General features: G+C 44.9%; 1 protein-coding gene across 1 annotated transcript; it reads right to left on the reverse strand.

Annotated features, from left to right (window-relative positions):
• Positions 1–8,624: 8,624 nt before the first annotated feature.
• Positions 8,625–12,614, reverse strand: LOC140217289 (uncharacterized). Its single transcript, XM_072287706.1, has 4 exons — positions 12,564–12,614; positions 10,557–10,823; positions 10,167–10,315; positions 8,625–8,682 (listed from the first exon to the last, which is right to left on the reverse strand). The coding sequence occupies exons 1-4, from the start codon at positions 12,612–12,614 to the stop codon at positions 8,625–8,627; spliced, it is 525 nt and encodes a 174-aa protein (XP_072143807.1).
• Between the last annotated feature and the right edge of the window lie 915 nt (positions 12,615–13,529).

Genomic DNA, 13,529 nt, shown 5'->3' on the forward strand with positions numbered 1-13,529 from the left:
GCGGAACGCCGGAGGCTCCCTGGGTTGCTGCAGCACGATGGGGGTCGCTGGGGCTGCCATTGGAGTTGACTGGGCCACGATCTTCCTGGTCGTCTCAGACAAAAGTTCGCGCTCCGGGGGCAGTCCTTGCAGCCTGCGCCTACTTCGCTGGTTCTTGGCGACGTTGGTGTTGTCTTCCGCGTTCGGGCTTGGGTCACGGCTTTGTGGGGGCCTCCGGTACATGAACGCAAAGCACCTCCACCAGATGCCACGTGGTAGTGACTGCCGAGGACACAGCAAGAAAACTGTGAATGGGGAAACTAACTTTATTGGGTGAACCTCTGCCCAGAAAAACAGACTACACTCAATTCTCAACGAAAACGGCGAGCACAGTCGGCGATCGTCGAAAATCTGATCAGCGAGTCAAGCGCGTCGGCTTTTATAGATCAGTCGTCGAATGTTCCAGAGTAATCGCTGGGACCCGCGTGCCTTCCACAAAGTTTTACGCCATTCGCGTCGCGCGTGCATGCAATCAGATTACGCAAGGTTCGGCGACAACAGACAGCGGATAGAAGCATCCATAACATTCTACAAACTTCCGATACATGTAGACGCGTCCTGCGCTGAGCGATAGGATTTCTTAGACGGTAAAAGCGCTTACCCGTAAAAGACAAAGGAGTTCACGTGTCAATATAAATTAGGAATGGTAGTGGTCTTAATATGGACCACTGTGATGCGCCTAACGTTGTTGCAGTTATTTTTTAGTACGTTCCGTAAACGCTAACGACCTGTTATCTATCTTCTAGGCAACTGCGGAGAAGTAGTAGTGGAGAACAGCTTAATCCAGTGGCTACTAATTCAGGGGAAAGGATAGTGTGATTAATAAGATGCATTGTCCTTGGTCGATGAATGTGGAAGCTGTTAATTCAAGTTTGTCAGTTGTTGTTCTTTAGGATAGTAAGACAGTGCTATTAGGGCTAGATTAGCCAAATAGCCGGAACGAAAGCCACACTGATAGAGAGAAAGGATAATAAATTTAAATAAATACTTCATTAGTGGTTTCTCACCAGCTTTTTGATAACTTTGCTAAAAAACGGAAGCACAGAAACAGGTCTGTAGTCATACAAATACGCGCGATCACCGTTTTTGAAAATGAGAATCACCCGATGGCGTTTCAGTTCACGTGGGAAAACACTAATTTAAAAAAAAAGGTTAATGATAACAGAAAGAACGCCGGTAATATGTTGTGCAATTATATTGATATCATAGGGGTTATTGTTATCGATGCAAGCGCTCATCAATTTAGGGGTTTTAATTATGAACAATACTTCACCAGGTGAGGTTAGGAAAAGATTGAATGAGGGAGGAAGTTTGTTGAAGGACATGTCACAGCCTGACGCAGAGTCTGTAGCACTAATGAATAGGACGTCACGTAAAGTATCAGACATGTCAAGCGGATTACTCTGTACCCTGTAATTATGAATGATTCTCGATATAACTCACTCCGTGCTTATGTTTAAAAACACAATAACTATTTTCCACTTTTTCTAGTGTTATTACCACACACTGCATTATTCCTTTCATTATGATTTCTTTTAGCTTTCCTCTTCTCGGCAGCGAGTTGGAAAGCTTTTTTTATTGAGCAAGTAGTTTAGTATTAAAAGGCTGTCCTTCTTTTGTGAAGATTTTCACGAGAGCGCATGGGTTTCACAAGATTCTCTCTGCAGAGATCCCAACTTTTTTCTACATCTTTGTTATTTTACTTATTAATTGAAAATACTGTGAGCCCAGACGGGTATAGAGCATTCTAATTACATATGCATATACAACAGAGTACAGTCTGTCGACAATGAAGCACTCTACCATCACCAGAAAAAAAAGGCAATAATTTAAACTCAGAAAAAATACAGCTCCAAATTTTATTCAACGCAAGTGAAGCTATCAGCACCACTGAAAACTTCCGGACCAAGGCTATTCAATCAGCTGTAGTGCGAACAAGAAATGAATGCTTGTGCACATTCATTTCGTTTTCGCCAGTTATAGGGCAAAAAGACATGACGATGGTCGCTGCGAGGAGAAATTCTTCCCGGTGGGAGCGGGTGTGACGATGAGTCCAAGTTATAATAAGCTCGCCGCTTGACAAATGAACTTTAGGCGGGCTATTTCTATCCGGACATCTAGCGTTTGTAGGCCTGCCCTTGTTAGCTGGGCTGTTGCAGATGACGTTCGTTGGTAGCAGAAGTAAGTACATCTTGCTGCCAATTTCTTAACACATTCAAGTTTATTGACTTCGTATTGTTGTTGAGGATATCAAATTACACTTGCGTATTCCTAGACTGGGCGTATAATCGTCTGTAAGCTTTAAGTGTCAAGCTTGGGGTTGCTGCTGATCGTTTTATTTTTATGCGAAGCATATTACTAGAGCTCAACCCAGCTCCTCAGGCGCGGCGGTGTCGCCTTCAATACCACGTGACACCGTGACGTCACGACAGAGGAGAAACGGGGCTCCAACTCGCGCCGTCGCTCGCGGCGTCGCCTTCAAGGCTGACCACGTGACACCGTGACGTCACGACAGAGGAGAAACGGGGCTCAAACTCGCGCCGTCGCTCGCGGCGTCACGGCGGTATATAAGCAGCTGCGCTTGTTTCTAGGTGGCTTTGGCTCAACTCTTGCAAGATGGGCTGGGTGGGAATCGAACCAGGGTCTCCGGAGTGTGAGACGGAGACGCTACCACTGAGCCACGAGTACGATGCTTCAAAGCGGTACAAAAGCGCCACTAGTGAATGCGGTGTTGCCTTAGAAACGAGCTTCGTTGCCGCGCCGCACGCTGCGTTGCTCGACGCTCACCGCGTCTAATGCGGGGCGCGTAGTCGCTGCGCCGTAGCCCATTGTCTTACACCCCTTGGCGGGTCGACGGGAACGCTGTCGCGTTCCACTCTTGAAGGCGAAGCAGAGTAACGCATGAGTTGTTTCTTCGTCTAGCCGAACCAAATATAGCCAAGCAACAGCAGTTCACCAGGCTAAACAGTGGTTCAACAACTAAAATAAAGGCTAGTATGCTTCGCATCCTGGGCTTAACCTTAGCTAAGCCACAGCCATTTTTTTTTCATAAAGCTTGTTTGCGTTGGGCTGGAAATGTTACCGATGTGGCCTTTCCAATTTATCTTGTCTGTGATTGTTACACCAATGTATGTAAGTTTTGAGTGCTTGATTCCTTTGCCGTTTAGTGACTGCCGAGGACACAGCAACAAAACTGTGATACCTGTGATACTGTGTTACCCTACCTAAAATTTAAGGGAAATTTCTTATTCAGAAGATTACGCCAGTGGACTTATCAAAATTCATCTTCATGCCCCACCTGGAGCCCCAATGAAACATCACCTGCAAGGATTCACTAAGCAAAACTTGATCGCTGACGCTTTGCAAATGACAGAGCAGCAGTCAGTCGTTTGCAAAGAATGTCACTTCGACATTTCGATACACATCATTTGCAATGCAATTTACATGAAGTAAAAACAGAATGGACCCCTATAGTGAGCCCTGTGGAACGCCGTTGTTACAGGGAATGAAGATGAACGTTCAGCAGCTACTTCTACGAATTGTAGTCTTTTACTAAGATATGCTTCAACCCATTTGATGATTTGTACAATGATGCTGAATGTGTAAAGCTTTCCAATAGATTTCATTCATGGAACTCTATCAAATGCTTTTGACAGATCCAGGGATATTAAATCGATTTGCCCTTTAGAGTTAATGGCCTTGACAATGCGGTGGACCGATTCAGATAACTGAGTGACGGTTGACAAGCGCTGACGGAAACCATATCATTCAGTATAAAAAAGAGTATTCCTTTCTATGTGCTCTGCTGGTTCCTTGGAGATTTTATGCTCTCTTTTGCTTACTGCGCACGTAATGGAAATAAGACGCTAATATTGAACGTCAAGCTTATTTCCCGATTTCAAAGCAGGCACAACTTTTGCCAGCCTAAAAGTCACTTGGAAGCTTACCGTAATGTAATGAGGCAGTAAATATTATGTGTAGAAAACATCACATCCATTCACAATATCTTTTCAGAAATTCATTAGGAATCCCATCGGGACCGCAGGACTTGTTTCTGTTTAAATTCAACAGAGCAACTGTACTTTCTTTCGAAATAAAAATGTCGTCATAGCGCGTCTGCGGTATATATTCAAAACCACTGGTCGATCTCGGAGGAAATATTAAGACAAGGAAGTCATTGAAAGCTTCGCAAATTAACCGGGTACACAGCATACGACATCAGGTCATACAAGATAGGTACCTCCAAAATTTTTTGGGAGAATCACGCATGTAGTCGGCGAGCACAGTGGAAAGGGAATGGATGGCGGGCTCTAGTCTTGACACGAGTGGCGGCTGCACGGCCGCCATTATCGGCCACGTTGACTCTCTACGTGGCTGTCGAGGGGTCACGTGTTTCGATATTAGTGGTGGGAAATGGAAGCTTTGCAAAATAGAATTTTGTCTTTTCATCACGATGACAAACACGTGACGTGGAGCTGCAAATTTTAATTACATACTTCTTTCTGGTCCCTGATAGACATATTTCGAGTACAGCTCTTTAATAAGAAAGGGAGCGGTAGTGTGCAGAAGCCAGTCCAATGCATCTGCGATTTCGTGAATATGTGGTGCTGGTTCATTACAGACGCCATGTCAGCTTGCTGATTGGATGAAGAAATATCCCGTGTGGGGGGTCAAAGGAACGGCCATTACATAAATGTGAATTTAATGTTGTGTGACGTTCCGCTGTGCCGCTATTGCAGAGATTTTACGCCATTATTTGTGAAGCGATGAGCCATGCGAATTACGTTAATGAGCTACCATATGTTACGGCGGCCGAGAGGAATGCGTATTCCCGAATTTTCTCTACCGTTTGGGACCAAGAAAATATTTTGTTCATAACGCCTGCTCATATTTTTGCATCGCTCTCAGGTGGTGCTCGCACTTTTGTTTTGGGCCTTCATTTTTCTTCAACACGTTTATTTGAAATAATAATTTATTCGAACGTCAGAAACCATTTGCAACTTTTTGGACTTTTCACTGCTGCACTTGTATCGTAATTGAGATTTATGACATTTCGCATCATCAGCGGTTGTAAAGATGGTGGCTTTTTAAAAAAAAATAACGTATGTGAAGCGCCGCCTTGTAGTTTCTTCGCGCGGTGCGAGCAAGAGCACCGAAGTGAACAAGAGACGACAGCGCCGCCATTTGTGTCCCACGAGCGGATACCTCTGGCCCGCGCAACGCAGTCGGTGGTATTCGGCCGTTTCTCATCCAGGTGAGTCGGGCTGAATCACTTGCGTTTCGTTAGATACTGATAACGCGGCTTAGAACGTGCGCTTATCACCACTTGTAGGTCAAGTATGTTTTATCAAAGTAGAAAACAAGCGCGCTGGCACCAATATACGATGACTCATTCGGTTTCCCGGGGACACTCATCCAGGCTAATGAAGGAGATGACGGAAATGAGGAGCGTTTTCGAAGGAACAATCGTACGCTTTCCTCTAGCTGCTTTATTTTTACTGAGGAGGAAAGCTACTATGTTTTATCAAGAACCTTAGGTTCAGTGCCTTCATTTCACTTTCTTGGGCAAAAGGTCAAGTTTGCGTCGCTTTGTGAAAGCAAAACAGAGCCATCAGCGCCATTTTGTACGCGTCGCGCCTACGTCACGCCTCGAAGAAAATGATGGAATGTCCAGAACCATAGAGTTTCTCATTACATTACCTAGAGGGAAATCTGGCGCTGCTGCGCTGTGGTATGCATGGGAATGCCGGTATATTGTGGATTTGGATTGGCATCGTTCTCGTAGAGACAGGACACCTTGAAGACGCGCTTGGCAAGTACCATTCCGTCTGTCACAATGATTCATTTTCTACTAGAACAGCACGTGAAAAGCTGTTTTAGTTTTATTATTAGGCGAAAACATGTTTTGTTTAACTATGAGAACTTGTTATTGTGTGTACGACTACATGTTATGTAAAAAGTATCAGCGGGCCGCCAAAGTTGCAGGACAGACGACAAGGTTCGCGCTCGCTTTGAAACAGTTGATCGTCTGTTCTTGCTTTTCTTCGCTTGGTCATGCATCGTGGGTGAGTAAAGATGTAATATGCGTGAATGGAAACATTTTATGGAAATTTTACTCTGAGAACGCGTTATTTGTGTAGCCATATCCACGTTTTAGACGAAGCCTCTTACAACACCAGCCAACACGAGGCTCGCAGACACATATACCGTCATTCCCATGACGGCACGGTGCCCCCTTAAGAAACTCCCATAGACGGTGGCGCCAGATTACCCTCTAGGTGTTATAGTGAGAAACTCTATGTCCAGAACAGAGCGCGGGGGCGCAATATTATACGGGTTCGGAAAACGAACCCTTCACTTCGCCGCTTACATTACTAAATGGCCCACTACCAAGCCGGAGGAGGAAGACGGGGAGGAAGCGGCCAATAGACGAGAGGGTGCCGCATCAGAAGTGTACGTCATAATATGGCGAGCTAATCGAGGAATTGTAGAATGTTTCTGCTTGATAATTAAATCTAACAAATAAATTGAACAATATACAGAAAGTTCGAAAGTATAAACGTGTGGTGCCGGGAGTTTACGCAATGCTTGAAGCAGTTTATTCATGTCACTCTTTTTCATTCTCAGCCCACAGACGGTATCGCAAGCATAAATGTGCAGCGCTGTGTCGTCTGCTACGAGGAGCTTGCACCATGCACAGAATGCACTGCCAGCACTTCCTAAGTCCGGAGCGCAACAACACCTTGAGGTGGTTCTTAGAGTCACGTTTACTAGGCGACTATGTATCAATTTTCCTTCTTTTTTCGCCCTTCGTCGTTGGTTCGGAGATGATTCCGTGGCCGCCGCGCTGCCGCTATCGCTGCGATCTGCCTCATGGCGCGTCGCGTAATTTATTTATTTATTTATTTATTTGTTTCAGAATACTTGAGGCCGACAGTGATGGCTCATGCAGGAGGGGCTATACAAGGCATGGAAATGTACTGTGACATAAAAAGAAAAAAAATAATGGCAGTTTAAGAGATTGCCGCTAATAAACAAACAGAAAAATATGTATACACATACACATATACATATTTATACATATATACGCATATACGTACTTATACAGCACTCATTCAGTCAAACAAATGCTCTTCTAGAGCCTTAACAAAATTAGGGGACTTGAAAATGGCCCCCGGAAGACAGTTCCAGTCGGAAGCGGTCCTCGGGAAAGAACTGTGTTTGAAAGTTGCAGTTATTGCAAAAATTGGTTCCAGTAAATGACTTCTTGTGTGGTGTGTTCGTCTAGACGATAGCTGTTTAAGTACTATGGGATGGGAAATGTTTAGGAATGTGCTAAAAGGTTATGCATGAACAACAAACGGGACATTTTCCTACACTTGAAGTGGTCGTATGGGATTTGTTATCATTAGTGTCGTAGGTATTTGTTATAAATAAACCTAATCGCTTGCCTTTGCACCATCTCATGCTGTCCTTCCTTATGAACGGGTCCCATAAGACCGACGCTTACTCTTATTTCGATCTAATAAATGTTAGGTATGCAAGGCGTTTAAGCTTACTTGGAGCGCCTCTAAGCTTTCGCCTCAGAAAGCACAGCTTGGAAAATAATGAGGAACAAATGTCTGCAATATGTGCAGACCAGGTTACATCGTTTGTTATTGTAACCCCTAGGTATTTATGATGTGTGACCTCCATAATAGAATGATTTAGAAGGCTGTAAGTGAAAGGAGAAACCTGCTTTTTGAGCGAAATTCGCAAGATGACAGTTTTATCTAGGTAAAGTTGCATATTCCATTTAAGGCACCATTGATGAACGGCTTATAGCGAGTTTTCTAGGAGGTAATGATCATTACGCTCGTTTATGCTCTTAAAAAGAATGCAGTCATCTGCAAAGAGCCTGACAGAGACATTTTCGGAAATAGCAGCCGGCAAATCACTAATATAAATTAAAAAGAGCAGCGGGCCTAAAACGCTTCCTTGGAGTACAGCTGACGTAACTCGAAGCGCTTCATATTTACAACCATTAACCTCTACGTACTGTGTCCTGTGTTTTAAATAAGCATTAATCCAATTAACAAAATAAGTAGGCACGCCAATACTTTCCAGTTTATAAATAAGTTTACTGTGGGGAACTGTATCAAATGCCTTACGGAAATCTAAAATAAGTACATCAATCTGCCCTGATTTATCAAGCACAACAGAAAAATCATGAATTGTTGTAACTGTGTCACAGTGGACCTTTTTTTCCGAAAGCCATGTTGCACAGGTGATAAAATGTTATTTTCAGCAAGATAGGAGTTACGATAACCAGAAACTATGTGTTCAAGCAACTTGCAACAAGAGGAAGTGCTTGAGATTGGTTGATAATCAGAAATTGTTAGCTTGTCCCCTTTTTTTAGGAATTGGCACAACGCGGGCCACCCTCCAGTCCTCCGGCGCGTCACCCGAAATTAACGAAACTTGAAAGATCCTCGCTAGAAAAATAGATACCTGTGCTGCAAAACGCTTCAGAAAGGCATTTGAAAGCCCATCGGGACCCGCAGATTTTTTATCTGCGAGTTTAGGCAGCATAGACACAACATCGTTCACAGAGATAGCTGGTACATCAGCAGGATCTTCAACTGGAATTCTAGCCGTGGTTGCCTGTTCCATAAGGAAGACGCTTTGGAAATACGAGTTAAAACCTTGCGCTATGATCATGGAGTCGGTTACAACGCTGTTATTAACTCGAATTTTGGTCTAGCGGTCAGTCATGCAACCTAGAAAATTCCAAAATTTCTGGGGATCTCTTCCTGATAAATTCGGGGAGCGTCGTGTCAAAATAACGGGCTTCGCTAATTTTACCTTATAGGCAAGTTCCTCTTTTAGGACCAGGAACTGTTGCGCACAAAGTATTTTTTCTTCCTACAGCGCCTTACTTTGCGTTTCATTTGAGTAATTTCACGACTTATGCAAGGATTGCGGCGATTAATACGAACCTTTGTTGGGGGAACAAGATGTTCAATAATGTACTGTACTGTATTCTTAAAGTGCAGCCATAAACTATGAAGGCCATTGCTGGAAGGGTTATCTAACTGAGATTGCAAAGAGTCGATGATTGGGTTATCGTCAGCACGTGCATAGTCCTTGATCATTTTAACTGGATGAATCCCCGAAACAACTGGGGAAACACAACAGAAGAACAACAGACGATGGTCCGAGATTCCAGCTTCAACACTAAGCACTCTATCAAAAAAGGTTTGACTAACAAAGAAAAGGTCTAGGACAGATGTCTCTCTGGTGTATGCATGAACGGTTTGCTTACGGTTTAAAGAAAACATCATATCTAGAATAATATCAAATGAGGCAGACAGTTTATAATACGGCTTATCCCAATCGACAGCAGGGAAATTTAAATAACCGGTAATAATTAAGTTACTGTTTTGGTAAGGTAGTAAACGGTCAAATAAACTATACATGAAAGAATCCGCTGCATCAGGTGCAAGATACATAGCACAAAGAAAAAAAAGTGAAACCATGCGCAGTTACGTGCAACAACAAGCTTTCATGCTGATCGATTTGTTCGAGAAACGTTACATTTACTGCTGGCTTTGGAAATCACAGCAACGCCTCCACCACGTGAGCCGCGATGCCGTCTGTATATGACGTATTCGGGTGACACAATTTCTTCATCAATACCACTATGTAACCGTGTCTCGGAAATCACCAGTAGGTGGGGATCATAAGAAAAGTGCTGAACTTCAAGGCTATCTATTTTGTTTACAATGCTTCTAGCGTTCAAGGATATCACACGTAACTGGCACGTATCTGGCGATGGGGTCGTCTTGCCGTCGAGAGAACTTGTAGCATTATTATTAGCCGATGGCAGTTTATGTTTAGCTTGATTCGGAGAACCGTGGGCATAAAAAGAAGACAGTGATTCTGAACCTGTGGCTTGTCAAGTACTAGAAGCATTGGCGCGTTTCCTTCGCGGACAACCTGCATTTTGCCCCTGTTGTGAAGCTTTCGCTACACCACTCTCACAGCTTTAATCAATACCGCGTGAAGCGGCATCAGGTACATTAAACCTTTTATTTTTCCTTTCGCCCCATGCGTAGGAAAAATAGTAGAAGTCTTCCGAAATGTACGTTTGGGTTCCCTTCAGCTTCCAAGTATTTCTGAGAAGTTCCGCCTTTTCAGTGAAGTCAAAAAATCTTATAATCACCGGATGCGCTTTCCCTGCCGCTTTTCTTCCTAGGCGGTGTAAGCTCTCTAGGCTCTCTACTTTTATCTCAAGTTTACGTTACAAACATTGTTAGAATATGTTTCTTAAGGCTATTTACCGTCTCTTATTCAGACTCCTGAATACCATACACGAGCAGATTGTTTCGTCGCGAATAATTTTCAATGTTGTCCACATTTCTCCTTAGTGAAACAATCTCTTCGTTTAGTTCCGCAAACGATTGCTCATATGTCTCCATCCTTTTAGCTGTCTGTGAAAGCACTTCCAGTTTACCTTCAATGACAGACAGTCTCACGGTTGTCGCAGTAATGTGCGAGTCTAGCTTAACTCCAATAGCCTTTAGTTCACATGACGAAGCTTTTTGATTTTGGAGAATTTCTTCGAGTTGCTCAGCTATCCCTGGGCCTGGATTAAGCTCAACGTCCCCGCTTAACATCAGTGCAAGTAGACGAATCGAGTCGAAACACTCAGTAAAACATTCAAGCAAGACGCCTGGGCAAGGCAGCACAACCAAACAGAGGGAATCGCTTTTAAATTCACAGGATTTGCGACATCTACCAACCTGCATGAAAAAGACGAACAGGTTTAGCCGTGACGACATGCTGCCTTGCCCACTGGCGAAGAAATATTGAGGGGTGGTTTCCAAAGAATTGGATGATGCCAATGTTACTTGGGATAACCAACGCGAATGCTGATGCCGTTCAGAGCAGCAGCCATCGGTGTCGTTGCGAAATCCAGTGTTGGCATGCAAGAGCATCGTTGCTGGCACTAGATGATGTCGTTCATTCCACGACGCAGCACACTCACCGTCGACGGGGTGAAAAGAAGCAGTGTCGATGCATTAGGCAAAGATCTGCACGAAAAAGACGAACAGGCTTAGCCGTGGCTGCATCCCTCTGGTACTGCCTTGCCCATAGAAGCAATGGAACTTGAACATTACGATATGCGGGCCCTACATTGCCTGCGCGAAGTAAAATTGAAGAGCGTGGAGCTGACGAAGCCGCTGTGCCGTGAAATTGAGGAGAGAGAGAGACGAAACTTTAATTTCCAATGGTGTGTGCTACAAGCCCGGGCCAGGCATTGCTCCGCTGCGCTTAGAAGTCCGCTAGTCCATGACGTTGCAGCACATCTGCATCCCGCGTGGTGGCGGTTTTCTGCTGGTGCGGGTCCGTCGCGCGCAGTGTGGCCTCCCATTCCTCCCATGTGGAGAGCGCCGAGACCAGTGTGGTTGAAATTGAAGACGAAAGTGCGGCGCTTCAGAGCTAGAGCAATAAAGGGCAGTCAGATAAGAGATATCCGCCCGTCCTGATCAGCCCAACGAAGGAAGCGCTGGGCCAGCCTAGGTTGAACCCTTCTGATTACTGAATGGTTATCTGCCAGCTATTCACGCTGGCGATAGCACTGGAAATTCGATCTCAGCGTGCAGATATCTTCTCGGCATTGGCTTTGAAGCGGAGATCACGGGAAGGCTGGCGCAGCCCTACTAGTGGCCAACACAGCACTTGCGAGAGCAACTTAGTTGTGTTGCAGATCTAGGCCGTTCCGATGAACACTTCGCCTCCGACTGACCTCTGGGAGCTACAGGACGGCGGCGATGAACCACAGCGCGCAATTCCTTCTTCTACGCGGAATGACTACTGGTACGCTTGCACCCGAGTCTCCACCAGTTCGTAGTCTAGCCTGCACAATGTCTACTTAGAAAGCAGGCAGGGGCGGTGTAAATAATTATCCGTTCTTTCTTTCAACGCGTATCGCACTTAGAGCAACGCCAATCAGACAACAAGGGCAAGTTTTAGCCTCCGAAGCAACCAACGCACGCGCGTGCGACGCCCGCGTGACCCTGGTGTCGCGCGCGTGACCAGGGTCGCAAGCCAACAGCCAAGCTGCAGCAACGGAACCCAAAGCGGACTACCCCTTCGCCGGTTCCGCTCCCTAGCCAACGACGGATTCGCTAGGGAAATGATTGACAGATGCGTAACGAGATCATAATTTGCGATGCCTCCCCGCTGTCTCTGACGGCCGCTTACCCGAGCAAAATTTTGACCAATCAGGTGAGGCCAAGTGAACGGTTCCCCTTCCGAACCGTTCAAAAATTTGGCACCAGAATCTTTGGCCCGCATCGCACCTGCGCACAGTGAGCAGCAGTTTTCTCTGCGTGCTGTGTAATTCGTTGTCGCGCGCGAAGTAGACTGCGTTTCAAATGGATGAGGAGGGCAGGGGAGAGGTCGCGGGTTTTACGTGGGTAGCATTTTCCGCAACCTTTATCTATTTTCGGCCCAAATCGTGATAAGGAGACATGTACGGTGTCCCAGAAGTACTTCCACTGCTTATCAGCATCGTGCTCCTCAGGCATCATGTCCAAGGCGATTTCTAGGCGATCAAGAAATTTAATGCCGTCAGCTCAGTTGAGTTTGTAAACATGTCACGGTTTTAGTTTTGTCCAAGCATTTGTTATCAATTTTAACACAAGATACTACCATTTCGCGATCCGATATCTCTTCATCCATATCAATGTTATAACGAGACGTTGGGTCGCTCGCAAACAAGAAAGCCTTTGTTCGTTTTTGTTTTGTTTTTTGCGCAGGCAGCGCAGGCTTGTCCCTGTAACCATGTCGATCCGTTAACCACATGTAGAAGACCGTGTTTTGTTCGCTGTTTCAAACATTACTTCTGCGTGGGGTTTCTACACTGGGCCCGGTATCTGCGAGTTCTTGTCTACACCAGGTAGGTTGAAATCTCCCTTGAGTATGACTTCAGCTCAATCTTTGTGACGTGTGAGAGTTAGTTCAAAAACGATAAGAGCGCAGTTAGAACCGGCGTGAATGGTTTTTTGAGGATGGTTTGATGATACGACTTCATAGCGACCTGCTTCAGTTAAATTCATAAAGAACAGTACTTTGTCAAGTACGACTTTGTGGTACAAAGTTTTTCTTTATGGTAGAAATTTTGTAAACGTAGTAAGATATGATAGTGTTTAGTAATGTCCCTGTTAGCAACGCCTGCTTTCAGTGGGTGTGTTAGGTAATGCGTGATCAATTAGGGTGCCTGCTTTGCTTTGAGTACAGCGCGTGCGAAGTTCAATTAAACATTCATGACCAAAACTGTGAAAGGTGCTTGAATAGTTAGCCGTATTAGCAGAAGTGTTATCAATAAGAGTATTGTTAATATTGCTACACGCGTGTGGTATTTGATTGTTTGATAATGGTGTTGCTTTAGGGGAACGATATTTTTCCTTTGCTTGATCGAGCGCAATGCTTTAGTATGTGAG

This window comes from Dermacentor andersoni, chromosome 4, assembly GCF_023375885.2.
Source record: "Dermacentor andersoni chromosome 4, qqDerAnde1_hic_scaffold, whole genome shotgun sequence".
Classification (NCBI taxonomy): Eukaryota; Metazoa; Arthropoda; class Arachnida; order Ixodida; family Ixodidae; genus Dermacentor; species Dermacentor andersoni.